Source organism: Prunus mume, linkage group LG4, assembly GCF_029339155.1.
Source record: "Prunus mume cultivar Tortuosa linkage group LG4, ASM2933915v1, whole genome shotgun sequence".
NCBI lineage: Eukaryota > Viridiplantae > Streptophyta > Magnoliopsida > Rosales > Rosaceae > Prunus > Prunus mume.
The window spans coordinates 24,733,341-24,760,270 of NC_142701.1; the positions used below are offsets into that span (position 1 = coordinate 24,733,341).

General features: G+C 38.5%; 4 protein-coding genes across 4 annotated transcripts; all 4 read left to right on the forward strand.

Moving 5' to 3' along the window:
* The first annotated feature begins 718 nt into the window (after positions 1 to 718).
* LOC103328979 (uncharacterized) lies at positions 719 to 3,508 on the forward strand. The gene is given in 4 exon segments (XM_008231406.2): positions 719 to 955; positions 1,048 to 1,746; positions 1,749 to 1,775; positions 3,043 to 3,508. Coding segments are annotated over 4 exon segments (834 nt in total). The 5' UTR covers positions 719 to 882; the 3' UTR covers positions 3,078 to 3,508.
* A 2,253-nt stretch (positions 3,509 to 5,761) lies between these two features.
* On the forward strand, positions 5,762 to 7,554 carry LOC103329073 (uncharacterized). Its single transcript, XM_089049814.1, is given in 3 exon segments — positions 5,762 to 6,366; positions 6,369 to 6,785; positions 6,856 to 7,554. Coding segments are annotated over 3 exon segments (1,287 nt in total). The 5' UTR covers positions 5,762 to 5,927; the 3' UTR covers positions 7,287 to 7,554.
* A 12,065-nt stretch (positions 7,555 to 19,619) lies between these two features.
* LOC103328978 (proteasome subunit alpha type-4) lies at positions 19,620 to 21,379 on the forward strand. Its single transcript, XM_089049545.1, is given in 3 exon segments — positions 19,620 to 20,046; positions 20,509 to 20,939; positions 20,941 to 21,379. Coding segments are annotated over 3 exon segments (852 nt in total). The 5' UTR covers positions 19,620 to 19,953; the 3' UTR covers positions 21,269 to 21,379.
* A 2,727-nt stretch (positions 21,380 to 24,106) lies between these two features.
* Positions 24,107 to 25,730, forward strand: LOC103328977 (Leucine-rich repeat (LRR) family protein). The gene has a single exon (XM_008231404.3). The coding sequence runs from the start codon at positions 24,238 to 24,240 to the stop codon at positions 25,492 to 25,494; it is 1,257 nt and encodes a 418-aa protein (XP_008229626.2). The 5' UTR covers positions 24,107 to 24,237; the 3' UTR covers positions 25,495 to 25,730.
* The last annotated feature ends 1,200 nt before the right edge of the window (positions 25,731 to 26,930 follow it).

Below are 26,930 nucleotides of genomic sequence, written 5' to 3' on the forward strand. Positions count from 1 at the left end.
CATGTGGGCTTTTTAGTTGTTCTTAGTTAAAACTGAAAGTGTTATGTGTCTGCAATGATATAGAGAGTAGGAAGTATGCTCAAACTACGATGACACATTTAGCTTTGATGATGAGCAAAAGTTTTATGCAGCTCTCTTGTTCCCAAGTTTGGTATATTTTGATCTTCCTGGTTACATTCCCAAACAAAAACTCCTAGGTTTCAGGTTCAGTGATGAGCATGAACCAAGAGTTCTGTAATATTGAAGTTCAACTAATACCACATCAAGCTGAAAAACATGCATTAGTGTGTGAAATATGATTGCTAAGGCAGGAAAGGATGTTAAACTATTTTGGAATATTAATCCCAAGGAACCATTTAATAACAAGTTAATAGCTTCCTGAGAAATGTTGAACCTCTGAGAGAGAGAGAGAGAGAGAGAGAGAGAGAGAGAGAGAATGGAAGTTCGTTTCACTTTGAGTGGAAAGCAAGCAAATAAAAGTGCAGAAAACTCCACTGTTCATATTTCTCCACTGCCAAGCAAGAATATATTCAAAGGAAGATGCAAAAGGGAGAAAAGTTTCTTGTACACCTCTCCAAAACCAACACTCTCCAGTCTCTCTCCCTCACCTTTATCCTCTGCATGTTGTATATCTTACACTATTTTTGAGTCTTAGGCTACAAAGTTGTGACACAGGAATCTCCTTTAGTCTCTCTATGTTCATAATTTTCCTTTATGGCCACCGCCTTTTGTTACCACTCCCATACATCTCTGGCCTGCCTAAGCAGCTGCCTATATATACTTATCCCAAGTGTTTGCTTGAGGGATGAATTAAATAAGCACAAAATTTTCAGTCAGCTTCTTCTGGGTATTTTGCCTTTGATCACATTGGCTTTTCAAGAGATGCAGCCCACATTGTCTTACATGAGATTGGCCATCATCTCCATTTCATTCACAACATTCTCCATTTTATGTGGTAAGCAAGAATTTATTTATTTATTTGGGTTTCCAAAGACACACAACTGGAACAATTTTAACAACTTATTCTGTGACTTTGTTTTAGAGCAGATGCAAGAATTTTTGCACAATTCTTAAAATCCCAAGACACAGAATTAGAGAAGAAGCTGAAAGCAATAAATCACTTGGAGTTAGACTTACCATTGCCTTCCTCAAATGTTAAGCCACTAGAGGTAAGCCCTCCCTTCTCTTTCCCACCCTTTGATTCACTGGCACCACTTCCCTTGCCTGGAAATGTCCCTCTTTCTCCATACTGTGCAAATCCACCATTTTCCCAAAACCCACCTCAACCAAATACTCCTTCATCTTCCTCTTCCCCTACATCATCTGCACCCACTTGCTCACCCATCCCAAAACCACCACCTGCAAATGAGCCCACCCCTCACCCACCTGGCCCACCCACCACAATTCCAAGCCCACCCAAAAATCCTCCATCCCCACCCAAGCCTGTCCCAGGCCCACCAGCCTTGGCCCCACCTGTAGCTTACCCTCCACCATCAGGGCCCACAAGCCCTCCACAGAAAAAGCCACCACAGTCTGGGGCGGTGTGGTGTGTGGCCAAGCCCGCAGTGCCTGGCCCAATAGTCCAAGAGGCCCTGGACTACGCTTGTGGGTCTGGTGCAGACTGCAAGTCAATCCAGCCCAATGGGTCCTGCTATAAACCAGACACATTGTTGTCCCATGCTTCGTACGCCTTCAACAGCTACTGGCAGAGCACCAGGGCTGCTGGTGGCACTTGTGATTTTGGGGGACTGCCATGATTGTTACAGTTGATCCAAGTAGGTCCAAATTTTGCCCATTCTTATATAGTTTTTAATACAAATCCTCGTCATATAATTATAATACATAGTTTCGACTTCGAAGAAATAAAATGATATAAGAAATTAATTGGGCTTGACAACTGCAGCATTGGATACACAACACGCATGCTATATAGATATGATCTGACAAACTAAATGTTTTTCTTTTTCTTCTTCTTTTTCTTCAAACGACAAACTAAAATGTTCGGAAGAAAATAACGTGTCTTTGCTGAAGGTATCAAGAATTTGGTGATGTTAATCAATTAATTGATTGATTATGATATAAACAATGGACACATATAGGGGGAACAGGCTTGTTGGGAAAAAGATAATCAAGGTACTTTACCTATTATTTTATATTGAGCAATAATTCAACCAAATCTTCTGCATACAGCTGCATATTGCTTTTATATAGGGATCTGATTTCCCCACTCATTTTTTCTCCATTTACACTATTTTTTGTTTTTTAATATTTTTTAATCAATTTTGTTCTTTCTTTTTCTTATTCTATCCTTACTCTACATTATTTTCTTTTTTACTTCACTTTATATTATTTCTTTTTCTTTCCAACTTACACTCCATTTTTAGTATTAAAGGAAAAAAAAATACTTAATTTTTTACTCGATTAAAGGAAAAAAAAACTAAAAATAGAAGTTCGAAAATTAAGTGTAAAGAAAAAAAACTAATATAAAAGTGAAGTAAAAAGAAATCAATGTAAGGTAAGGGTAGAATAAGAAAAAGAAAAAGAAAAAAAATTGATTAAAAAATATTAAAAAGTAAAAGAAAGTGTAAGTAAGTGGAGAAAAATGGAGTGCGGAAATCAATGTTTTACTTTGATCTAATCTAAATTATGAGGAGGTTTGTCAGCAAGTTGCATTTTGATTTGGACCTACAAATTCATATTCATTTTTTTTAAAAAAAAAATTAGACCTCAGATTGGAAATAATTCTTATATGAAGTGAGATTAATATGGTAAGCTGTAAGCTCCCACCGAAATAATAAGAGCCCACAGATTTGTTTATGCATTCACACCGAAAAATACTATTTATCTTTCTTACTTGATGTAGTGAGCAATAATAATTAGTGTTAAATTAGATTTGGTTAAAGATTTGGAGACAAAGTAGTCTTAGCCTGACCCTACATATGTTACATCAGCTTTATCTCCCTTTAAATTTAAATGTCGCTTTGCACAAGTGACTTCATATCATTCTAAGAAATGGATTTGCATGGATTTTAATGGTGGCAGGTTTTGATGGATGCCATTTCTTCTACAATGGATGACTCATCAAAAGATCAAAAAAACTTGATTGCGACACTTCGAAAATAAGGACGACAAACTCAATTTCTGGTCTCTCATAAATGAATTTTCTTTTCTTTCTATCCAAACAGACACTACAGCTGGTACATCACATTTCATTTCCCTTTTGCATGTTTATTTGGAATTTGGAATTTTCGCTGTAGAAATATTGGCATGTAGTTGAAAGTAACACTTCGTGTACATGGAATATACCTCTTGGCCAGCTGTCGCATATACCCTTTTAGATAGAATGATTAAAACCGGTGTTATTGTGTTCCACATATAATTGTTTTAACTCATATTATTGGGTTGAGAAGGTGAAAAAATCTACCACCCTACTTGCATCCGATGCCTTGATTTGATTGTAAGAAGGTCTGTTAATGAACATTGAAATAAGATGTCATGATTTGCACTATTTGATGCCTTAATAATGTAGAGGCGCCGGAAGATTTTTATTTATTTATTTTTAAATCTTATTCACCAAATAACGTGACAAATGACATATTTTAATTTTGTTAAAATTAATAAATTTCAATACGAGCTTCGATATAAGCAAATGAAATTTTGTCGGTCGAAAGTGATGTTGAAATTCATTTTGGCATAATCATTACCCCTTTGTCCAATTTTTCAATAGTCAGAACAATGTAGATATGAAATATTATTATTTAGATACTTCTATGTTTTTGTCTACAAAGAAAAACCCAAAACCCGGCACATAGTACTTGTTACGCCTAAACTAGGGCACCCTTACCGTTTTAGATAGACTACACTTCAATGGCGTGGAGTGCACAAGTACATGGACTTCTGACCTAAATAAGGCAAAGAACAAGTAGATGGGTTCCACACAGAGTTGTTTTGCAGTAAGTCCTCCCTATATTTATTGAGAGGAATGATAACAACCTTCTCTCTGACATTTTCTTTTGAACCTTCTTCATTTATCTCTTGACACGTATCTCTCTTTTTATACTCAAAACAATATCAATAATATATCATACAAGTTGACTTTTACTTTACAAGTTTACTCTTATTATGAAATATATATATATATATATATTTTTTTGCACAGCCTCCCTCTCTCTTTCTCTCACATTTCACGATCAGACTCTCTCTCTCTCTCTCCTCCCCTATCTCTTTTTACAATCAAACTCCCTTTCCCACCTCTCTCTCCTCTAGATTTGAGATCTGCTCCATCTCCCTCATATATATCTCCTCTTCTTGGATCCTTATCTTCCTCATCTATCACATCTATCTTCGCCTCTGTCTATGCTTCACCACCATATTCTTGGTGACTAGTGAACTGGTCAAATTTTGTTGCTAAGGATGTGCCCAGTGACGGTGGGTCGTTGGTTGTTTGTAAATGTTTGAAATTGGACTGTTGTTTGGGGGAAATAAATTTGGGGAGGAAGTGATGAGTCAAAGAGGAACTAATTGATGATGTAATATCGGCTATGTTTCTTTGGATTCATTTGTGTTTTTTTTTTAATTTTCTCACAATTTTTCATTAGCATTCCCCTATAATTGATCAAAAATGCTAAATTTACCACATTTTTCATACCACAATTATACCACCTTCTAATATAGGTGGGTCCATTGTATTGGTGGGTTTCACCTCTATTAAAGAGATGATATAATTATAGTATGAAAAATATGTTAAGCCTAGCATTACTCATAATTGATTCAGCGAACATCACTTTTCACATAATTATAGCCCTAATGTCTTGCTGACAATGCTAGGTACGATTAATAATTTCTTGAAATTATTTTGTAGCCGCATGTGAAGCCAGCATTACCCTCATTTTAAAAAGATGCCCTATGATGAGCTGTTGATTTGAAAGACATGATGGCTAGACCATGCATATACTTTTTTGAAATGAAATTGCATGCGGCAAAGCAAGCAAGTTAAATTGTATAAGGAAAATTCCTACATCAAATCGTGTAGTTTAATTGTAAAAAATAATTGCACATATGAGCTTAATTAAGTTGGCTGAATATGCTTTTCACCCGAGATTAAATCCTTTTTTTTATAATGTAGATTAAATTAAAATAAAGTATCGCTTGTATAAAAAATGAAAAAATTGAGATAGCCGACACTCAAATACAATTGCAGGGTCTATTCATATAGGAATGGTTCTTGTACTAAAAAATTGCAGCATTAATGGACTAGTCTATTCGGGAGAAAACCCAAAAAAAATGAAAAAAGGAAAAACCACATGCTTTAAGCAGAAAAAGTCTAAGGCTTCTTTTGTCCCCTTAGAATTTTTTAATGCAAGAAAATGTTGTTAATGAAAGCCTCACATGTGGCTTGGCATCAAAACCCCAATCACGGGTTGAATAGTCACTTGCTAGGCTCTCACTACATGTTAAAACTTGCCTCTATCACAAAACCGCGTTTTCTTGATCCTTTTCTCCTTAAAAGCTGAATACTTTTGGCTACAGATTAAGTCAGTGATTGCAGTGCCCTACCTGGTTCTGAATGTAAAGGAAGGAAGTGACTCAATTCCTCGCTTTTGTTTGTGGTGAATTTGATACTGATCAGTTGGAGTTTGGAGTTTGGAGTTTGGAGAGACCGAAATTCAATGCATGTTGGCAATTTGACAAATTAATTAATTATGCACAGAGATTAATAGTTTTATTTATCTTTAGTTGGTACCACAAAGAAAGGTACGGGATTGTGTTTTTGCTCTCTCTCTCTCTCTCTCTCTCTCTCTCTCTTTGTACATACTCACTCACAACTTGTCTCACCATATCTCTATAAGAAGGCTTTTGCATGGTGTTGGGTTTCAATATCCGGTCTTAAACAACCCAACTCTTTTGAGGGTTGTGGAGTTTTGAACATGGGGAATTATACCCTGGCTTTGCTCTTAGTCCTCATTGTGAATTTGGGTAGTTTGCTCACTTCTCTTGCTAACTCCTACTGTCCACCACCAACATACCCTCCACACTTGCCACCCAAACAGCCTCCTCATGTAAAGCCACCCTTCATCCCTAAACCACCTAAACACCCACCTCATCCCCCTCATGTAAAGCCTCCCTCTGTTCCCAAACCACCATCAAAACCACCTCTTCCTCCTCATGTAAAGCCTCCCTATGTTCCCAAACCACCATCAAAACCACCCCATCCCCCTCATGTAAAGCCTCCCTATGTTCCCAAGCCACCATCAAAACCACCCCATCCCCCTCATGTAAAGCCTCCCTATGTTCCCAAGCCACCATCAAAGCCACCTCATCCTCATCCACCCCATGTACCCAAGCCACCCCATGGCCCCAAACCCCCATTGTATATCCTCCCCATATACCAAAACCTCCTTCTGTCCCCAAACCACCTATTGTGAGACCTCCCTTCATCCCCAAGCCTCCTATTGTCAAACCACCACCCCACCCCAAACCCCCAATTGTGCACCCACCCTTCATCCCCAAGCCCCCAATCGTGCACCCACCCTTCATCCCCAAGCCCCCAATCGTGCATCCACCCTTCATCCCTAAACCCCCAATCGTGCACCCACCCTTTATCCCTAAACCCCCAATCGTGCACCCACCCTTCATCCCCAAACCCCAGTTGTGCAACCCCCACCACCGTATGTACCCAAACCCCAGTTGTGCAACCCCACCACCGTATGTACCCAAACCCCAGTTGTACAACCCCACCATACCCAAGCCCCCAGTTGTACCACCAAGCCCACCAACACCAACACCTACCCCAGTTGTACCAGTTAAGCCACCACCCACCACCTGTTGTACCACCAAGCCCACCAACACCAACACCTACCCCAGTTGTACCAGTTAAGCCACCACCATCACCACCTGTTGTTCCACCAAGCCCACCAACACCAACACCTACCCCAGTTGTACCAGTTAAGCCTCCTCCACCCACTGAGACACCATGCCCCCCTCCACCACCAACACCAGTGCCAACCCCAGCACCACCACCAAAGAACACGTGTCCCATTGACACTCTCAAGTTGGGAGCTTGTGTGGATGTGTTGGGTGGCCTCATTCACATTGGAATTGGCAGCAGTGCCAAGGATGCATGCTGTCCAGTGCTTCAAGGGCTGGTGGACTTGGATGCTGCAATTTGCCTTTGCACCACCATCAAGGCTAAGCTTCTCAACATCAACATCATCATCCCCATCGCTCTTCAGGTTCTGATTGACTGTGGGAAAACTCCACCCTCTGGATTCCAGTGCCCTGCATAGTTGACATTAATCATCACCGCAGCACAGTCCTAAATATCCCAATTAGTGGTCACTGTGGTTTAATTAATTAGCATAATATGCGTCAGCTATAGCATGTGAAAGCTTGGAAGTGAAAACTACTTCTTGAGGGATCAATATCTGTAATTTGTTGTTTTGTTTTTTTGTTTATCTGATAGTGTATCAGATCGATATACTGTGGTAATCTTAATTATTAAGTCATGTTGGTGCTGAGTATTTGAGCTTAAAGAAGAACTTAATAATTTGCATCGATCTGCTCCCCCTCTGTGGCTATGTCCTCTTTGAATAGCTTACTAGTTTGTGTTTGCAGAAGCACGTGACGTGAGTGTGCACTGGTTTTGAGTTATTTTTTGATTCGTTTGTAATGTTTTGGGTGGGAATAAAATATCAACATCAACTGCCAACATGCATGCACCACCACGTACGTCCCCAGCTTTATTATGGATTTTGGACGTTTTCCTATATATCCATAGCTAAGGTTGTCCAATAATGTCCATTCTACCCATAAATACGAAGCCTACTAGCTCCTCCTGCATGCATAAATCCAAAGGGGAATAATGCAATGGCCCCCATCACTCAATTGTTTTACGAGTCCTTCTGTGGTGCATCAGCTGTACCGGTACAGCCACTCACATGGGGGTGTTTTAAAACAAGGGAAAACGGTTGTGTTGGTTAACAGGTTAAAAGCAAGGGGAAAAATTGACGCGCCTCCTTCAGACACTCCTTCCCCTTCTTCCTAATACCTCACCTACCCTTCTTCTCTCTAGTTCATTTTCTTTCTGTTTGCCTCAATTCTAACATAGTATCATGACTGATTTCTCTTATTCACATGCTTGAATCTTGAGAACCCTCTTCTTAGAAATCCCAAATTTATTTGATTTCTTCTATTTCCCCAAATCTGATTCACCTTTGATTCATTAAACTTCAACTATTATTTATTATGGCTTGTACTCAATCTCTAGTTGCTGCCCTTCTACTAAATCCAAATGGAGCAGATGCACACAAAGTTGCAGTCATGAGCTGATGAAAACTTCCATCTCCTGCGAAATATGAGAAAAATGGAGAAGCTGGGATGGGTTTGATTGATTTTTGGGTTTAATTGATTTTTCATGTTTGGGTTTGATGGAGCTATGTTTGATTCTTGATGTCTTGGTTTGATTTATTTTTTATGTTTGTGTTTCTTTTAGACGAAGAGAGAGAGAGAGAGAGAGAGAGAGAGAGAGAGAGAGAGAGAGGGAGGGAGCTGAGGGAATGGGGATGGGGAGAGGTTTCTCGGGAAGGGAATGAGGGGATGGGTTAGCTATTTTTAGTGGATGGGCAATTTGCTACATTCAGGGTCATTAATCTATACAGAGTCATTCCGTTTTTGCGTTATGGTATGTGCAATTGCATAGTCTTTTTACGATTATCCAATTATTATGAGTAATTACATTTGAGTTCACAGTATGTCTTGAAATTTTATATGTAATTATTTACAATGGATGTGCAATTGGACAACAATTCTAGGACATGCATTAACAACTGAAACATCGACAAAGGCGTAGTCTCTTTGAAATTCCTTCCACTATTTGGAAATTGCATAGTTGTCAATACAAATGCTAACGACACAAATTACGTTCAATTACACATTAGTTATATCGCAATTGAATTTGTAACTTACATCCTAAAGTCAAATAAATATAAGAAATTGCTATTACACTTCATAACTTAGACCCTAAAGCCTAATAAGTATACAATTTAAAATATCAACATACCATCCATTAGTATCACTAATAATCCTATCGCTCAAAATAAGTGACTTATTAATTGGTTCTCCATTTTTCTTGGCCAAAAAAAAAAAAAAAACTGGTTATCTTTTTTAATTGTTACATATACTCATTAAAATATTATATTTGACTAAAAGAAATTAAAATATTATATAATAATGTATAGATACCCATAGAAAAGACTATCTATATTATATTTAGAACAAAAAAATAAAGGGAGTTCCACTAAAACACCCAAAATGGGGGTTGAAATTATAAAAAAACCCAAGCACTATTTAAACATATAAACACACCCAAAACCCATCATTACACACACTCAAAACCCATTTATAAACACACCCAAAAAGTTGACTTTGGGGTTGATTTTGGGTGTGTTTCTATGTTTAAATAGTGCTTGGGTTTTTTTATAAATACATGTCTAGAATTGGGTTTATTTATAAATTTGTAAAAAATAAAATGAATATAACTAATGTAGGGTTTAACATTGCAATTGAGAGCCATACTGTAAATCTAAGCTATTTACTTGAGACTTGTATTTTAATCATTACCCTTAACATGGATAGTGATGAATCCAATTTCTTCACCTCACAGAGGTAAGGCCAAGTATTAAAATATCAGTCATGAAAATAATACCGGGTCTCCAATTTATGGATATTTTAAGGGATATATCGTTATCTTTTTAGGTATCGGGAAAAAAAAAAGACAGATATAGGCATTGAAACACATAATTTGGGTATAAAACTTTCATAAATATTATGTACATTATCAATGAATGTATTAAACAAATAAAACTCAAAATTTACTAATAATAAGATATACATATGATGAAATATAAGTGGTATGTAATGCCCATTAATGAAAAGTTTGAAAATAAAATGTTGATTAGAATGAATAAACCATGCATAAATCCATAGTTTGTTTTAACATTGGATTACAATTTAGATAAGTGTCCATCTACATAAATGAAGAGCTCCAATCAGGTTCAAACAATGAGAACAACCATCTAGATTCACACAATAGTCATACTAAGTCACGTAACCCGAGCAGTTTGTAAGTCATGTTTAAACATGGTGCACATAGGTCTCTCTTGAGCTCCTTACTATCTTCCCATATATGAGATAGTTAGGATTAACCCAACTAGTAGGAAGGGACGGCCCTAGAATAGTGCAAATGGCGCCAATGCCACAGGGCCCTGATTTTTTAGGACCACCTAAATTTTTTTATTTTATATAATTTATATTAATATTATAACAACTGTATATATACTCCAACGTACAACAAATTGACACAAAAATTGATTTAGTGGAGTTGGTTTTTAGTGCATATCCCTTGGTACAGGGCTTACGTTCGAGTCTCAGTTATGTGAATATATTTGAAATTTTATTCTCATTTTATTATAAGATTTTTTTTAAAATAGTTTTAAAAAAGAAGCACGTGAAAAATATAAGGGGAAAGATCCAACTAAATTAACAATAGTATATATGAAAGGACCTGACCCAATTTCCACTTTGGAATGCGGGTCAAAACTGCTTAAAAGCGACACTGCAACCGTGGTCGTAAAAAATCAAAATGCCATGAAAAAGATAACACAAACTCTAGGGGCCTAACTCGTGGCTGCGCCGACAATGTAGGCTGCCTACGTACCCTTATTGAGGATCAAGCCACACGTAGTTCTTTCCTCTGTTCTTGACTGCAATGGTTCGTTATTTTGTAATGGTTTAATTATCCGTAAAACATACTCTAGGACTGACATTTCTGGAGTATCCGACTCGTTTACGATCCGTCGACACTGCGATCCTAGAAATACCTAGATCAACATACTTGAAAAAGACTGCGATCCAATGGTTCAAACGTCACCGAACCCAGAAATCGCATAATAGGCAAGATCCGTTCTAGGTTCAAACATTATCCGAATTAAGATCTGCGAAATCCTACGCGCTCGTGAGGACTAGGAGATTATTCTAGGACTAACTGTGGTCCTCATCCTGCTGGCCACGCGCCGCCACACGCGCTGGCAGGGCATGGTGCCTAAAGCGATAACGTCTCGCCGGAAAAACTCAACAACTAGGCTCAAGACTCTTATCCTAAGTATAACACCCTGTTTGGAGCCACTTTTGTTCTTGGACCTACCCCAAAAAGTGGCCGGAAATGGCCGGAATAGTAGCACGAAATTATGTCAAAACCTAGGTTTCGAAATCGTTCTCCTACACATGAAATCAACCAATTCCTATCCAACAGGCAGCTAGAGCTCAAGAAATAGGTGAGAAATCATACCTCACTCATCAGAAATGGTGGCCGGATGACGGAGAACGAGTGTCGAAATTTTCTCCCAAACCGATTAGGTTTCGCAAAATCCGGTTTTACTGGGCTTGGGAAGGGAAGAGGAAAGCTTCAAGATTCTTTTCGATCTGGTCCCAAGGTGGAGGTGAGGTGTGGCGGCGGTGGCTTGGAGAAAAGTATCGGGAGGGGGCTCAAAGTGCGAGAGAGAGAGAGAGAGAAACTGAGGGTTTTAAAATCTAACTTTCCAAAATTACATTTTTGCCGTTGAGCGTATTTTGACCGTATTTTCTTAGTTATAATTCCGATTCGAGCCTAATACGTGTCTACGAACTCGTTTCATCGCACTCTACGCAACGGTGTAAGTGAAATGGTCAAATTCTTTCTCGGTCAAAAGGTCAACCTTTCCTTTACTAAACTAGTCCCAGGGCAAAATTGTCATTTCTTCTCAATATTTTAATAATTAAATATTAATTAAGATTTGGGTTGTCACAATATATCACACCCATACGCTTTTTCTTTAAAAAATAATAATAACAATTTATTCGACTCAAAACAAAACAAAACAAAACAAAAATAAAAAATAAAAAATCACGTCTTTTTCTTTCTCGTGAACTCCTATTTTTTCTAACCGAACATATCAACATTAAATTTATCAAATGAACGCAACATACTCAACGAACGCAACCCTTGCGTTTGTTTGAAAAAGAAAGTTAGCGGGGTCCATTTTTCCGGAAAACGGGTAACTTTACTCAACGAACGCAACCGCTGCGTTTGCGTGAACAAATAGCCCGATTGTTTGTAAAATAGTTGGGCCCATTTTTCAGGGAATGAGCAACTTTACTCAACGAACACAACCTCTGCGTTTGCGTGAACAAATAGCTCGTTTGTTTTAAAAAGTAAGTTAGTTGGGCCCATTTTTCTGGGGAACAGACAACTTTACTTAACGAATGCAACCCCCGTGTTTACGTGAACAAATAGCCCGTTGTTTGAAAAAGTAAGTTCGTTCGACCCATTTTTTCGGGGAACGGGCAACTTTACTCAACGAATGCAACCTTTGCATTCTCGTGAACAAATAGCCCGTTTGTTTGAAAAAGCAAGTTAGTTAGGCCCATTTTTCAAGGGAACGGGCAACTTTACTCAACGAACATAACCTACGCATCTGCGTGAACAAATAGCTCGTTTGTTTTAAAAAGTAAGTTAGTTGGGCCCATTTTTCCGGGAAAAGGGCAACTTTACTCAATGAACGTTTACGTGAATAAATAGCTCGTTGTTTGAAAAAATAAGTTAGTTTGGTCTATTTTTCTGGGGAACGGGCAACTGTACTCAACAAACGCAACCTTTGCATTTGCGTGAACAAATAGCCCGCTTGTTTGAAAAAGTAAGTTAGTTGGGCCCATTTTTTCGAGGAAATGGGCAACTTTACTCAACGAACATAACCTCAACATTTGCGTAAACAAATAGACCCTTTTTTTAAAAAAAAAATGGTAAGTTAGTTTGGTCCTTTTTTCCTGGGAAAGGGCAATCAGTACTCAACGAACGCAAACCTTGCGTTTCCGTGAACAAATAACCCGTTGTTTGAAAAAATAAGTTAGTTGAACTCATTTTTTCAAGGAACAGACAACTTTACTGAATGAACGCAACCCATCGCGTTCATGTGAACAAATAGCCCGTTTGTTTGAAAAAGTAAGTTAGTTGGCCAATTTTTCCGAGGAACGGACAACTTTACTCAACCAACACAGCCCTTGCGTTTGTATGAACAAATAGCCCATTTGTTTGAAAAAGTAAATTAGTTGGGCCTATTTTTCAAGGAACTGGCAACTTTACTCAACAAACGCAACCCCTTGCGTTTATGTGAACAAATAGCCCGTTTATTTGAAAAAGTAAGTTAGTTGGGCCCATTTTTCCGAGGAACGGGCAACTTTACTCAACGAACGCAACCCTTGCATTAGCGAGAACAAATAGCCCGTTTGTTTGAAAAAGTAAGTTAGTTGAGTCCATTTTTCCGGGGAACGGACAACTTTACTTAACGAACACAACTCCTACGTTTGCGTGAACAAATAGCCCGTTTGTTTGAAAAGTAAGTTAGTTGAGCCCATTTTTCCGGGAACGGGAAACTTTTATCAACGAATGCAACTCTGTGTTCGCGTGAAAAAATAGCACATTTGTTTGAAAAAGTAAGTTACTTGGGTCCAATTTCCGGGGGAACGGTCAACTTTATTCAACGGAACGCACCCCTTGTGTTTGCGTGAAAAAATAGCGCGTTTGTTTGATAAAGTATTTCAGTTTGTCCAATTTCCAGGGGAACGACGAAATTTACTCAACGAGAGCACCCCTTGCGTCCTTGAAGTAAAATACATTGTTTGTTGAGTAAATCATGGAGTTCGTTAAGTAATTTGGTCAACGGACAACATCATTTACCCGACGAATGAGTTGCTTAGCGTTTGTTAGGTAGGTTTGTTGGCATAAATTACTAAATATAACTTTCGTGATTTACTACTAATTTAACCCAATGAACTATTGGGAATAAAATTGAACTTTGTTGATTATCTCCAATTATTACTATATTGTTAATTTTAAAAAAAAATAATATCAAACATATGATTGTTGATACAAATATAAATTTAAAAACTTTCAACAAAAATGAAGTAAATTTAAGTTTTAGCCACAAAAAAACCTTCACTTTTGAAAAAAGCCAAAACTTTTTCAAAAAAGACAGAAAAACCCCTCATCTTTCAAACCAAAGACATGCAAATGTAAAGAATTCCTTAGAAAATCCAAAAATAATAAGGGCATTTTTATCCATTTTTGCTTCTTTTAAAAATATTTCTCTCTCCTTTGGTCTTTTCCAAAATGTCCCCAAAAATTATTACCTAATGGTCAATTGATTGGGCCATATTGAATTGACGAAAAAGAAAATTGGACTTTTTGGATTATGATCAATACCCAATTGATAATATATGACCATGAATGTTTAGGAAATAAAGTGGAAGTATGAGAAGTCTTCTTACATCCAATCTCACTGCATAGCCCACACACAAATCATATTCCAAGGATTATTGTGTTGTTATGATTGTAGACTACATATCATAGTTGAAAAGAATGATTTTGCCCATAAATGATGGTGAAATATCCAAAATAGAAAGCAACATCACATGTTCGACTTTAGGCCATATATTTAACATCCTTTCATATTATTTTATTTAGGTTATTTACTGTAGACGTCTCTGAACTTGGCCCCCATTTGCAATTGGGTCCGTAAACTTTTTTTTTAAGGCAATTACATCATTTAACTTGACAAGTAATTCCAATTGGGTCCTACCATAACAGAATCCGTTGAGTTTGATCATGTGAATGGCACATGCTCTTGTTGTGAGGAGTATATTGGAGTTTTCACGATGGCCAACTCCATGTTTGGTTGTAAACCATCCCCAACTCTTTTACGATGTTGTTTGTGAGGTCGATTCGCTTGGCCACTGTGTCACTGACACTGGATTTTCGTGATCCCTGCTGAACAAGAGGGAAGAGAGAGAGAGAGAGAGAGAGAGAGAGAGAGAGAGAGAGAGAGAGATGGGGTCTCTGTCAAGAATAAAGCTTTGCAGAAATTCATCATCAAGAATGAAGCTTACTTTGCACCATTAATCTTGGCATGGTGATAAATGGGGTCTCTGTCAATGGTGATAAGAAAATACAACAACAACATCCATCATTTCTGAGAAAACTGAAAAATTACATTGCAAGGGAAAAGCCATGGGAATAGCAAGGACCCTTCTCACTTCCTCTCTCTCTCTCTCTCTCTCTCTCTCTCCTCAAACCTCTTCACTATATCATGCCTCCAAGCAGCCAAACACTTTTATCTCATAAAACTGCCAAAAACCACCAAAGTTTTTACAAGGTTTAGGCCTCTTTGCATCGCCACAGCCACAACCATTTCTATCCCCGAAATTGCCATTGAAGCTTAAGAACAAGAAACACAACTGAAATTTGGGGATTGCGTAGTGTAAGCCATATAATAATAAGAAGAGAGAGACTGAGAATTTTGGGGGATTGGGTCTGACTAAAGAGGTCTTGGCGGTTGTGAGAGAGATGGGTGTTGAGGTTCCTACTGAAATTCATTATATTGGAATCCCAGCAGTGATGGAAGGGAAAACTGTGGTCTTGGGTTCTCAGATCGGTCCGCAAGACTCTGGCTTACATGTTGCCTCTTGCCCAAGTACTTTTCCTTTTATTTTTCTTTTAATAAACTGTCTTGGATTACTTTTAATTGTTGGATTTGGCCAATCGGCCAACACGGTGGAGAAGGAGAGCTTGATGGGGATGAGGGTAAATGTGGAGGAGAAGGAGAATGAGAGTATGGAGGTTTACACGCTGGATTATCCAACAAATGAGACTTTTGGAACTCGAAATGACTCTTTTACCCCTTATTTTGACGAACAAATTGACAGACTTGGATGGCAGGACCCAATTGGAACTACTTGTAAAGTTAAAGACTGTAATTGCCTTAAAAAAAACGTTCACGGATCCAATTGCAAATGGGGGCCAAGTTTAGGGACGTCTACAGTAAATAACCCTATTTTATTTTACATAATTCAATTATGTTTAACATATGGAATGACCAATTTGCCCTCATATTTAATCACATATTAGATGAAATGTTAGGGAATTAAATGGCAGGGGAGACATTGGCGATAAAGACATTCATATCCGTAATTTTATAAAAGGGTAAATTATTCAAAAGTCCTCAAACTTATACCCAATTTACATTTTGGTTCCTCAATTAAATTATTCTTTCAAATGGTCCATCAACTCTTTATTATTTGTCAAATTGGTCCTGCCGTAACATTTTCTGTCAAATTAAATCATGTGACGAGCACATGCTATATTGTTAAGGGTAAGTAGGACTTTTGATAGGTTAATAAATAAGAATAAGTTTTTAAGAATTAAAAAAAACCTGCAGCGCCATCTCTCCTCCCATTCCCCTTTGTCTCCCCATTCCCTCTCCCTTCTCTCCCCTCCGTCTTCTATACTCCAATTCCCCTTTGTCTCCCCATTCCCTCTCTCCTTCTATATACTCTCTGTGCTCTCTCCCATTTCGTTCTGTTCTAGAGAAGGGCTTCATCCTCACCGTTTCTTTCTTTTTGGTTTTAAAATAAAAATCGACTCTGTCTCTTGGGGAGAAAACTTGGGTGTGGACTTGGGATTCTGCGAATTTAGTGTCGTCCACATCTGTAGAAGACAAGATCGAAAAAGCTTCGGACAATCCAATTCAGCGTCCAGTCCCGAGACTAAGAAATCCCGTGAAATCTTATATTAGGTTGTTTAGTTGAGATTATATTATGTTTGGTTGTGGAAGATATGTACAATTAAATTTCATATTTTGGTGTGATTCTTGGATGCAATGACTGCCTGGAGAAAATGAAAAATGGGTGTAGTTGATTTACATTGGATTGATGGGGAGGGTTGCATAAATAGAGGTGGGGGCGAGTTTTGGTGGTTTTTTTTTTTCATTTATTTATTATTTATTGGTTTTTTTTATTATTGGGCATTTCAGTTTTTAAATTTTCTGATTTTTATAGTGTTTTATAGGCTTATATATATTTTAATTAAGTTATTACCATTTTAATATAAACTAACGATTTTAACCCTCAACTTAACAGTAATATTGACGGAATTAAATGGTAAGACCAATTCGACGAATAGTAAAGAGTTGATGGACCATTTGAACGAATAATTTAATTGAGGGACCAAAATGTAAATCGGGCATAAATTTGAGGACCATTTGAGTAATTTACTCTTTATAAAAAAAAGGTCATGAGATAAATTGAAAATTGGATACTAGTTCAAGGACTAAATCAACAATTTAGCCATGTTTAATGGTTTTGTGGGCATATATGTGCAATTCTCAATTTACAATATGCATATGCATATACCTGTATGCAATTTCGTAGCATCTATGTGCAATTCTAATTTTACAATATGCAATTGCATATATATGTACGCAATTTTGTAACGTCTGTTTGCAATTCTTGGTTTACAATATGCAATTGCATTCCGCCCTTCTTTTGGTTTTTAACTTTTTTCATTTTTACTAGAAGGCTCATTGGCTCACACTCTTATAATGTATGCAAAGATCACCAAATTTCCTCTTTTTGGCTAGAGGGCCTCTTTTTTGTGTGTGTTCATTTGCATGACAATACGGATAATCTACTACTACCTAAAAGCTATAGAAAATTAAATGTGATATCATCTATTTTCTCTAACCAAAACTACATGTCACATAAATAAGAAATAAGATCTCAAAAAAGAAACAGAAACAAAGAAAACACTTCACCTAAAATATTTTGTAATACGCTTTAGCTCAATTTATAACTTGTAGAGTACACAAATATTAGCCCCTAAATATTAGGCTCTCAGAAGAAGGTGAGAATCTCACCAAGTATGCATGAAAAGTCCAAGTGAGCATACCCCTTCTTGCAAATGAGAGGGAGGTAGAGAGAGATTATTCAAACACTGTGATGGTATCTCAAAACACATATTTCAGTGTAACAAAAATGCACTTTTCTTAACTGCTTTTTTCCTAAATCCTTAGCCAGAGCAACCAATATATAGCAGCTACAGCAATCACAGCAACCAATACCAATCATGAACATCACATTTGAACCATACACTTACAGATTTACCAATACAATCTTTGAAATGGTAATGGCAACCCAAGACACTTCACCTATAATAATAAAAAATTCATGTCTTCTTCTTTCTTGTGAACTCTTATTTTTTCTTACCGAACATACCAACATTTAAATTTATCAAATGAACGCAACATACTCAACGAATGAAACCTCAATTGTTACTAGATTGTTAATGGGTAAATAACTCAATGACAAAGCATTCGAGTCAAACGTTTCTTTAAACATCACACTATCGCTAATTGCATACAGGGGGTCAAAAATTGCATAAACTGTATGCAATTGCACAAAAACTATATGCAATTGCACATAAGAAATAATATAGCAAAACAGTGTGTTGGATGTTAATACTGGTCTTAAAATTCTATAGCTAGGAAAGCACCTGCTCTAAGAAATGTATCTTGCAAAAGTTAACCATCAACCACTTAGATTGAAGAAACCAAAACTAGTTATGAGGTTTCTCAGTTAAAGAACTCATCTTTCTTTTGATGCCAACCTCAGTTCTCCACTAACAAGCCCAAAAACTCCAATTGGATTCATCATGACCAGAGTTCTTGAGTAATAAAACAAATCCCAAATTGAAAAAAAAAAAAAAAAAAAGTAGGAAGAAAATTCAAGAATCCAAGACTTTAAAGAAAATCAACAACCTGATTGTTCAAGATTTCATACCTTATTTTGAAGCACAAATCCATAACCTCATACATGGAAGAAAACAAGTCCTCCATAAAATGAAAATTACATGGGTTTGATGGAGAAAGGATCACAGTGGCTCTGATGCTGTGTGAAATTAAGAGAAAATATTAATATATTAATAATTATTAAAAGAGGGAAAATATTCACCAAGATTCAGTCCAAGGCGTTGAATTTTTTCTCTCATCAAAGGCTTTGCAACACAGACATCCTCACTCCAAATTCAATACTAAGTCGTTGAATTTCTACTCAAATAAAGGCCTTTCATACCACCCCCGTCGAACTTGACTAAATCACCCCACTTTGTCTCATCTCCGATGGTTCTTGCATCACGGCGTCGGTAGAAAGGAGATGCTCAGATTCTGACTTGGGGCAAAGATGAGGATTGGATTTGAGAGAGAGAGAGAGAGAGAGAGAGAGAGAGAAAGAGAGAGAGATATTTCAAAGATGAAGCAACTCCAGTGCACGCGACATCAACTTCATCATTGATGATTGATTTTTAACCCTTGATTTTTAAAATGAAATATGAACCCTTAGATGATTGGCTGTACCGGTACAGCAATTTGAGGCACCACAGAATTTTCGTTGTTTTACATGTAATGGTGTTAATGTTATTTGGAGAACATTTTGAATTGAGACTTCAACTTCATCATTGATGTTTCAATTTGATCCATTTATACCCTAATGTTTAAACCTGCAACATAATTTGCACGTTAAAGCAGATTAGGATTCTTTTGTAATGCTCTTGAGATATTAGTGGAATTTATCTTTTTTATAATTAAAAATAAAATAAAAACTAAAAGGCAGATTTAGGGCTCACATGATATATAGATGACCATTTAAGTTTGTATCAAATTATTCTCCCAAGAAACCCTAGCCGCTCTCTCCCTCTGTGAGTTTTAAAGGAAAACTCTATAGAGGGGGGAGGAGGAAGAAGCGTCACTGCCCCTCCTCTCTTCTCAGCTTTTCCTTTTAGGTTAGTAAATAAGTTCACTGAGGCATTTTGAAAAAAGGCCCTTTGTGGTGGTTTCTTTTGAGCCATGGTTAGATTGAAGTTCCTCATCACCCCTTATAGTCTATGTTCTCAATCAAATCATGCTCCCAAAACCCACTCCTTGACGTCGCTCATGTTTTTTAAATTTGATTCTACATCGTCTTTGACGGAGATTGCTGCAAATCACCCAATTGTTATTTGGCAAAGTTGTTGTTTTCGTTTATTTGTTCGATCTTATGTGCATGCAGATCGTTGGAAATCATATTTTCCCCAAATCTGCAGATGCAGTGGTGGGTGTGGCCGCGATGATGCTTCATTACGTTGTGGTGGTAGGGTTCGTCTAGGCTCATGAGTTATTTTAGGGTTTTGGTTATGTTGGGTTTGTGGGCTTTGTTTGGGCTTATGGTTAATTGTAGTGATGTGAGCTAGTAGTTTTAGTGCGACTTTTGTCCTCATTAATTGTGTTTTTAGCATGTTAGTTTGTTGCTCTTTTGGAATTTGTATTTTAGATGTCTTGTTGATGTCTTTGATTGTACCATTGATTATTATTGATTTGAATGTTTATTGCATCTGAGTTGTGATTTTTCAGTATTTCACATATGTATGCTGCCCAATTTATGCTATTTGGCTTTGATAGATTGTAGAAAACCTTGAGCTGTTGGAATTTTCAACTGTGTTCATATTTGGATTTCTGGGTTTCCCTTGTTTCATCTTATATAAATTGAATACCATTTATCTCAGAAGAAAAAAAAGGATAAAATTTAATACCATTATTTCACAAACCTTCACAGTTATTATCAAAGATGTCTAGGAGATATGATAGCCGTACAACCATCTTTTCCCCTGAGGGTCGTCTCTACCAAGTTGAGTATGCAATGGAGGCCATTGGAAATGCGGGTACTGCAATTGGGATTTTGTCAAAAGATCGGGTTATCTTAGTTGGTGAGAAGAAAGTCACATGCAAACTCCTCCACTCCACAACTTCCACTGAGAAAATGTACAAGATTGATGACCATGTTGCTTGTGCTGTGGCTGGAATAATGTCTGATGCCAACATCCTGATAAACACTGCTCGGGTCCAAGCTCAGCGCTATATGTTTGCGTACCAAGAACCAATGCCTGTTGAGCAGCTTGTTCAATCTCTTTGTGATACTAAGCAGGGCTACACACAGTTTGGTGGTCTCCGGCCCTTCGGTGTTTCGTTTTTGTTCGCGGGTTGGGAATTTCGGTTTTCAACTTTACATGAGTGACCCTAGTGGAAACGATGCTGGCTGTAAAGCTGCAGTGATTGGTGCGAACAACCAAGCGGCTCAATCGATGCTTAAACAGGATTACAAGGATGATATGACTAGGGAAGAGGGAGTTCAGCTAGCACTGAAGGTGCTCGGTAAGACCATGGACAGCACAAGTCTTACTCCTGAGAAGCTTGAATTGGCTGAGGTATTCCTCTCACCTTCTGGGAAAGTGAAGTATCAAGTTTGTCCACCCGCATCTTTAAGTAAGTTGTTGGAGAAGGTTGGTGTGAACCAACCATCTACTAAGGATTCCTAGATTTTAACTACATTTTGTCCTGAGAATATAGTTTTGGAGCAAGTTTGAACTTTATGTTGTTTGACACATGGTGTGATTACATTGTTTGCGTTCATTCTACTCATTTTTGCATATTTCTTTCCACTGATGGTTCCGATAGGCTTAGACGAGGCAATTGCAGCTGCATTGTCGATTGATTTTGGTGTTAGATGTGCAAACTCTTACTGGTTTTGAGTGGATTGGGTTTGAAAAGAAACACTGTGTTGGTGGTCCTAGCACAAAGTCTGGCACTCATCTCAGAGGATTCTAATATGAGAAAATCATGGACATATATGCGTAGTGTAGGACTGTACTTGCGTGTGTGCTGCATGTGTATACGAAATGTTCTCTTGTTAGACATGTCAGAAGTTGAAAAGAGAGGGAAATGATTAGTGTGCTTGTGTTACTACTGACCTATGCTAGGGAAAGGATTTGTGGTATAATTCATTTGAGCATCGGTATGTGAGTGAGAGTTAATAGTTTAGATAGTAAAAGCATTGCTTCATTTGCTTTAGATGTCTTATGTTGGTTCTAGGGAAAGAGGGGATAATCTTTGGTTTAGAAGCTCTGTGAGCATTTCGTTGAAAAATGGTTTCACTATTTATTCCTGGAACCAAATATCACCCCTGTATTTTCAGCTCTCCATAGTTCCCTGCATCCATGTTTTGAATTCCCTGATCCTCTACTGCATCAGTAAATTTTTATGAATGATTTTGAGAAGGATAAAAACCATGCATACACATCTTTTCCTAAATTTGTTTAGATGGTAGACTTCAAGAGTTGTCTCGTCAAAAGCTTTAGGCCCGAGATGTCCCTCACTTCTATAGTAGAGCAGGCTAAATAATAGGCCCAAATCGTAGACTGGCCAAGAAAATAAAGCCCATATATATTCCCACGCACATAGGACCCAAACCATTTGGAGGCCCAACCCACCTTAACATCTCAAAATTTCGAGAAAGCGGTGCTTCTGGCTCCGCATTTTACCCTCTCTGCACCTATAGTCCTAAGTTGAATTCTTCTCTCCCCCAATATCACTTGTATTAAAAAAAAAAAATTAAAAAAAAACCCCATAGCATAACATGCAAGCTTTGTCTCAAGCTCTTTTCCCCCAAAAGTAGCCTTAAAATAACCAACTTAAAATCCAAACTAGTAATGGTGGTAGCTTGATATTCCTTGAGCTTCCAATTCATTCCTTCATTATATTGGACATGCCGCATGCTCATTTTGCAGCCTTTTACAAAATTGCACTGGACCTACCTACACTGCTTGAGAAAGATCCACCGAAACATTTTTTAAAGCATTGGACCATCCATAATCCATTGGTGGGTCGTCAACTTTTATAAACACACCCACGTAAAGCTGCCTAAGCTCAACTTCCTTCAAACCTTTCTTTTTTCTTTCTTCTTTTTCTTTTTTGTAGTATCTCTATTATATTACTCACTTAGATGCCCAATATGGATTTTTTATACAAGCGATAATTTATTTTAAATTAATCTAATTTAAGGGGAAGTTGATTCGACCTTAAGTGTAAGAGAAAGGATTCACTGTTTTGACCAACTAACCTAACTCTGCCTAACTTGCTTCTACAAAATGTCCAATATGGATTAAATTAGTAAAGAGTGGGAGAATCTTTCCAGCAGTGGCGTCACGAAGTTTCCATCTGAGCTGTCTATAGATCTCTATATATGTATCATGGTGCCTAATTTAATGGCAATAAACAATGTGTCATATATGTATATGCTAATGTATTTTATGTGTAAAATTAGAATACTGTACGTGCATAGTTTGACCACTGTTGGGGTGAATATTGATGTTTGCCCACACCTCTCCCCATGTGCATCTAAAGACATCTCATTAACTAATAGCTAAGTTGGGAAGCAGTGATCGGTGTAGCAGCCACACTCTGGTCTTTTTCTTATTCTTGTGTTTTTTTTTTTTATCAACTTTTTGTCTGCATTAAGTTTAGGTCATTCACTAACTGTCAGTAAACAAGTCATCCAGGTGTGTGGATTAGTGCTAAGTGCTTGGTTTTGCTAGCTTTAATCACTAATTAACTTACATTTTTATGTATATTGGTTGGGAAATGGGAAGAAAAGAGTTAGCTCTTTGAAGCATGAAGTGGCCCAAGTGGGTCTTTTTCTTTTAGATCCATCTGCTCTGCATGCTCTAAAAGAACAAAATGGTGCAGACAGCAAAGATTCAAACCTGAATTTACAAGAGAACAGAGCATGGTCAATGGTCATGGTGGGTGAACTTTCTCTGCTTTTCATTACTATGATTACATCAATCTCTTAATTGCAAACACGTTTCTTAATTTTTTAAGTAATAATGCAAAAAGAAGGTTGACAGCAAAGCCAAGCCTAACACTTAAGTACTAGTACTTTTAGTCTAAGTTGTCCAACCAATTAACAACCCCCTAAGTCCCAACTCCTATCCATCAAAAGTGACGAAGAGTGATCCTAAAGGACATATTTTATGCATCTCAAAAGTTGCCCAACTCACAGGACCACTATTCTCAGTTTAATTCGAGAGGATAAACCACTCAAACTATATGCATCTATTCCGCTTGAAAATAGTCACGTACGTATGAGTGAGTGATTTTCAACCGTTGATGAAATATGAGCTACACATGCATTAACAATTGAGGGGTGCCCATGTGCACTACTGTCTCAAGCAATGGAGTGAGATTCATTCACTGTGTGCAAGTAAGGTTCTGCAGGTGTGAAAGATGTACTCAGTGGTAATTATTGTAGTGAGTAAATGAAGTAACTAGCGCTCTTATAATAAGTCCAAGAAAGGTGACTCAAATAAATAAGTTGGGCCATAACGCCATTACGCAAGGCAACGGTTATATCCATCATAACTTCATACCCCATTCTTACGATTTCCATGAAACCGCACCAAATTTGACTCTCTCTCTCTCTCTCTCTCTCTCTCGTGGTTTTTTGTTCATGGCGGCCAAACCACATGCACACTCCTCACTTCCACTTCGATCTCTTCTTCTTCTCCTCCTTCTCAATCTCACTCCACCGTCGCATCAACAAGAAAACCAGAAAATCAGCACCGTCGATCTCCACGCCCTCATCTCCATCAAGAACTCCCTCACCGATGTCCCCTTCCGAGGTGCCACAGCATTCTTCTCCACCTGGGACTCCGCCGCACCAGATCCCTGCTCCACCTTCTCCGGCGTCACCTGCACCTCCGGCCGAGTCACCACCCTCACTCTCGGCACTGGCCTCTCCGACTCGCCCGGCCTCGCCGGGTCCCTCCCTCCCTCCCTCGCCGACCTCACCGAGTTGACTCAGCTCATCCTCTTCCCCGGAATCGTCACAGGTCCAATCCCGTTCCAACTCGGCAGACTCGCCAACCTCCGAGTCATCTCGTTAACCAACAACCGCCTCACTGGTCCGATTCCCCAGACCCTCTCTCTCCTCTCCAACCTCCACACCCTCGACCTCAGCTACAACCGCCTCACCGGGTCAATCCCCCAGGGTCTGACCCGTTTACCGGCTCTGAAAGTCCTCATCCTCGCCTCCAACTCCCTCTCCGGCGAGCTGCCGCACGACGTGTCGTCTCAGCTCCTTCACCTGGACTTAAAACGCAACAAGCTCACCGGTCCCTTACCGCCTTCTCTCCCGACGACGCTCCGTTACTTGTCGTTCTCGGAAAACGAAATGTCGGGTCCCATCGGCTCCCTCTTCGACTCGCTCACTGATTTAGTCCACCTCGATCTCGGCATGAACCGTCTCAGTGGACCCCTCCCTCAAACTCTGTTCCGTAGCACACTCCAGTCGCTGCTGCTGCAACGGAACAATCTCTCCGGGTGGGTCCCGCCCGTGGGGTCCCAGCTCCCATCCTACGGAGAGGGCTCGATCGTGGATTTGAGCCACAACTCCATAACGGGTGAGCTGTCGCCGATCCTGGCTGGGGTGGAGAGCTTGTTTTTGAATAACAACCGTCTGATTGGGAAAGTACCGAGGGAGTACGTTAAGAGCGTGTACATGGGCACCACCAGAACATTGTATTTACAGCACAATTACATATCCGGGTTCCCTGTTGAGCCGGGGTCGACGTTGCCCGATACGGTGTCGTTGTGCTTGAGTTACAACTGCATGGTGCCCCCGGTGGGGATGGAGGAGTGCCCGGCCAGCGCGGGAACGGAGCTGTCGAGGCCGGCGTCGCAGTGTTCGGTGTTCACTTACGGCTAGGATCAATCGATTGATACACATTGGTGATTGATTGGCCAGGCAATTAACATGATTAAGCGTATATTAGGGAAGCTTGTCCTACATAACCATTATTAGTTTTTATTTTCCATACAGGGTTTTATTTTGAACCGTTGGTTTTGATTTGTGTTCATATTTGTTTGCGTAAACCTGTAGGGAAGTGTCCCATGACAGACATACGTGTTAATAGTAAAAGAAAATTTACATTTCTTGTTGTATATTTTTGTTTCTATATATTATTGAATTATATATGATTAGCTGATTCTATAATCAACTCATTACGATCAATTGTCGATTGACAGACATCAATTGTAACACTATACAATTTGATTTTTTTTTTTTCCTTCTTTTGTTTTCAAAGTTATACTAGAGAGAGTTGCATGCGTGAATGTATGTGCTTAAGTAAACTCTCAAATGTCGACAGTAATGAGATCCATAATTTGTAATGCTTGCACACTGTGTTTTAGCATTCCTCTTATTTTTATAATGTGATGTGCTATGTGTTGAGCGAGAAAAATATGAGATTACACAAATTATCTTTATTTATTTTATTTATATACAAATAATAGTTTAAATTAATCTAATACTTACACATTATTTACTGGATGTCATGTACATACACGATTGCTGTGATAAAAACACCTGACAAATCTAGAGGGTGTCTCTAGTGATTTTCCCTTCCCTTCCGTTCCGTTGAGATTTGGAATCATGCAAGGAAGGGGCAAATATTAATGGGGCCATGGCCCGAGGCAAATATTAATGGGGCCAAAGCCCTGTTCGTAAATGTTTGTCGTGAGAGGTGTGAATAAGATGTAGCCAAACATAGTGAAATGATTGAAGTTTGTCACGCACCAAACGATCGCAGCATGCAGCTTGGTGGTCCACATTGTGCACACTGTCTCCTTTAACTGTGGGGATCGAAGACAACCAAAACCCATTTCATCTTATGAGCGAAAAATGAAGTTTACCCAAGAGCCAAGCCACCATCTAGAGCCAATAGTCACGAGTGGACAAGGACAACGGTCTTTCTTGTTGATTTCGTATCAGTATACTTAAGTTGAGAGTATGCTAAGATCAGTTGTCTACACATGTGGACGATTTCTAATCATTGATTATTAAGAGGCCCATATTAGACCCATATTAATTCGTGGGTGGTTAATCTTAGTGAAATCCTACAAGTTAATGCTTGTGCTCAATTGCTCCAGGGGCCACAAGAAAGACAGAGCCAAGGAACATGATGAGCAACTCTGTCATGAAAGCTACAAAACCATAGGGTTTCCATTCCACAGCGACAAGTGAAGGCTCATTCACATCAGCAGATGATAGCTGTGATGGCAAGCCAAGTGAATATGTTTAGAAACCGTAGGGTCCATTTTTGATGGTGAAGGTACCAAGCTAATCACAGATACAACCTGTAT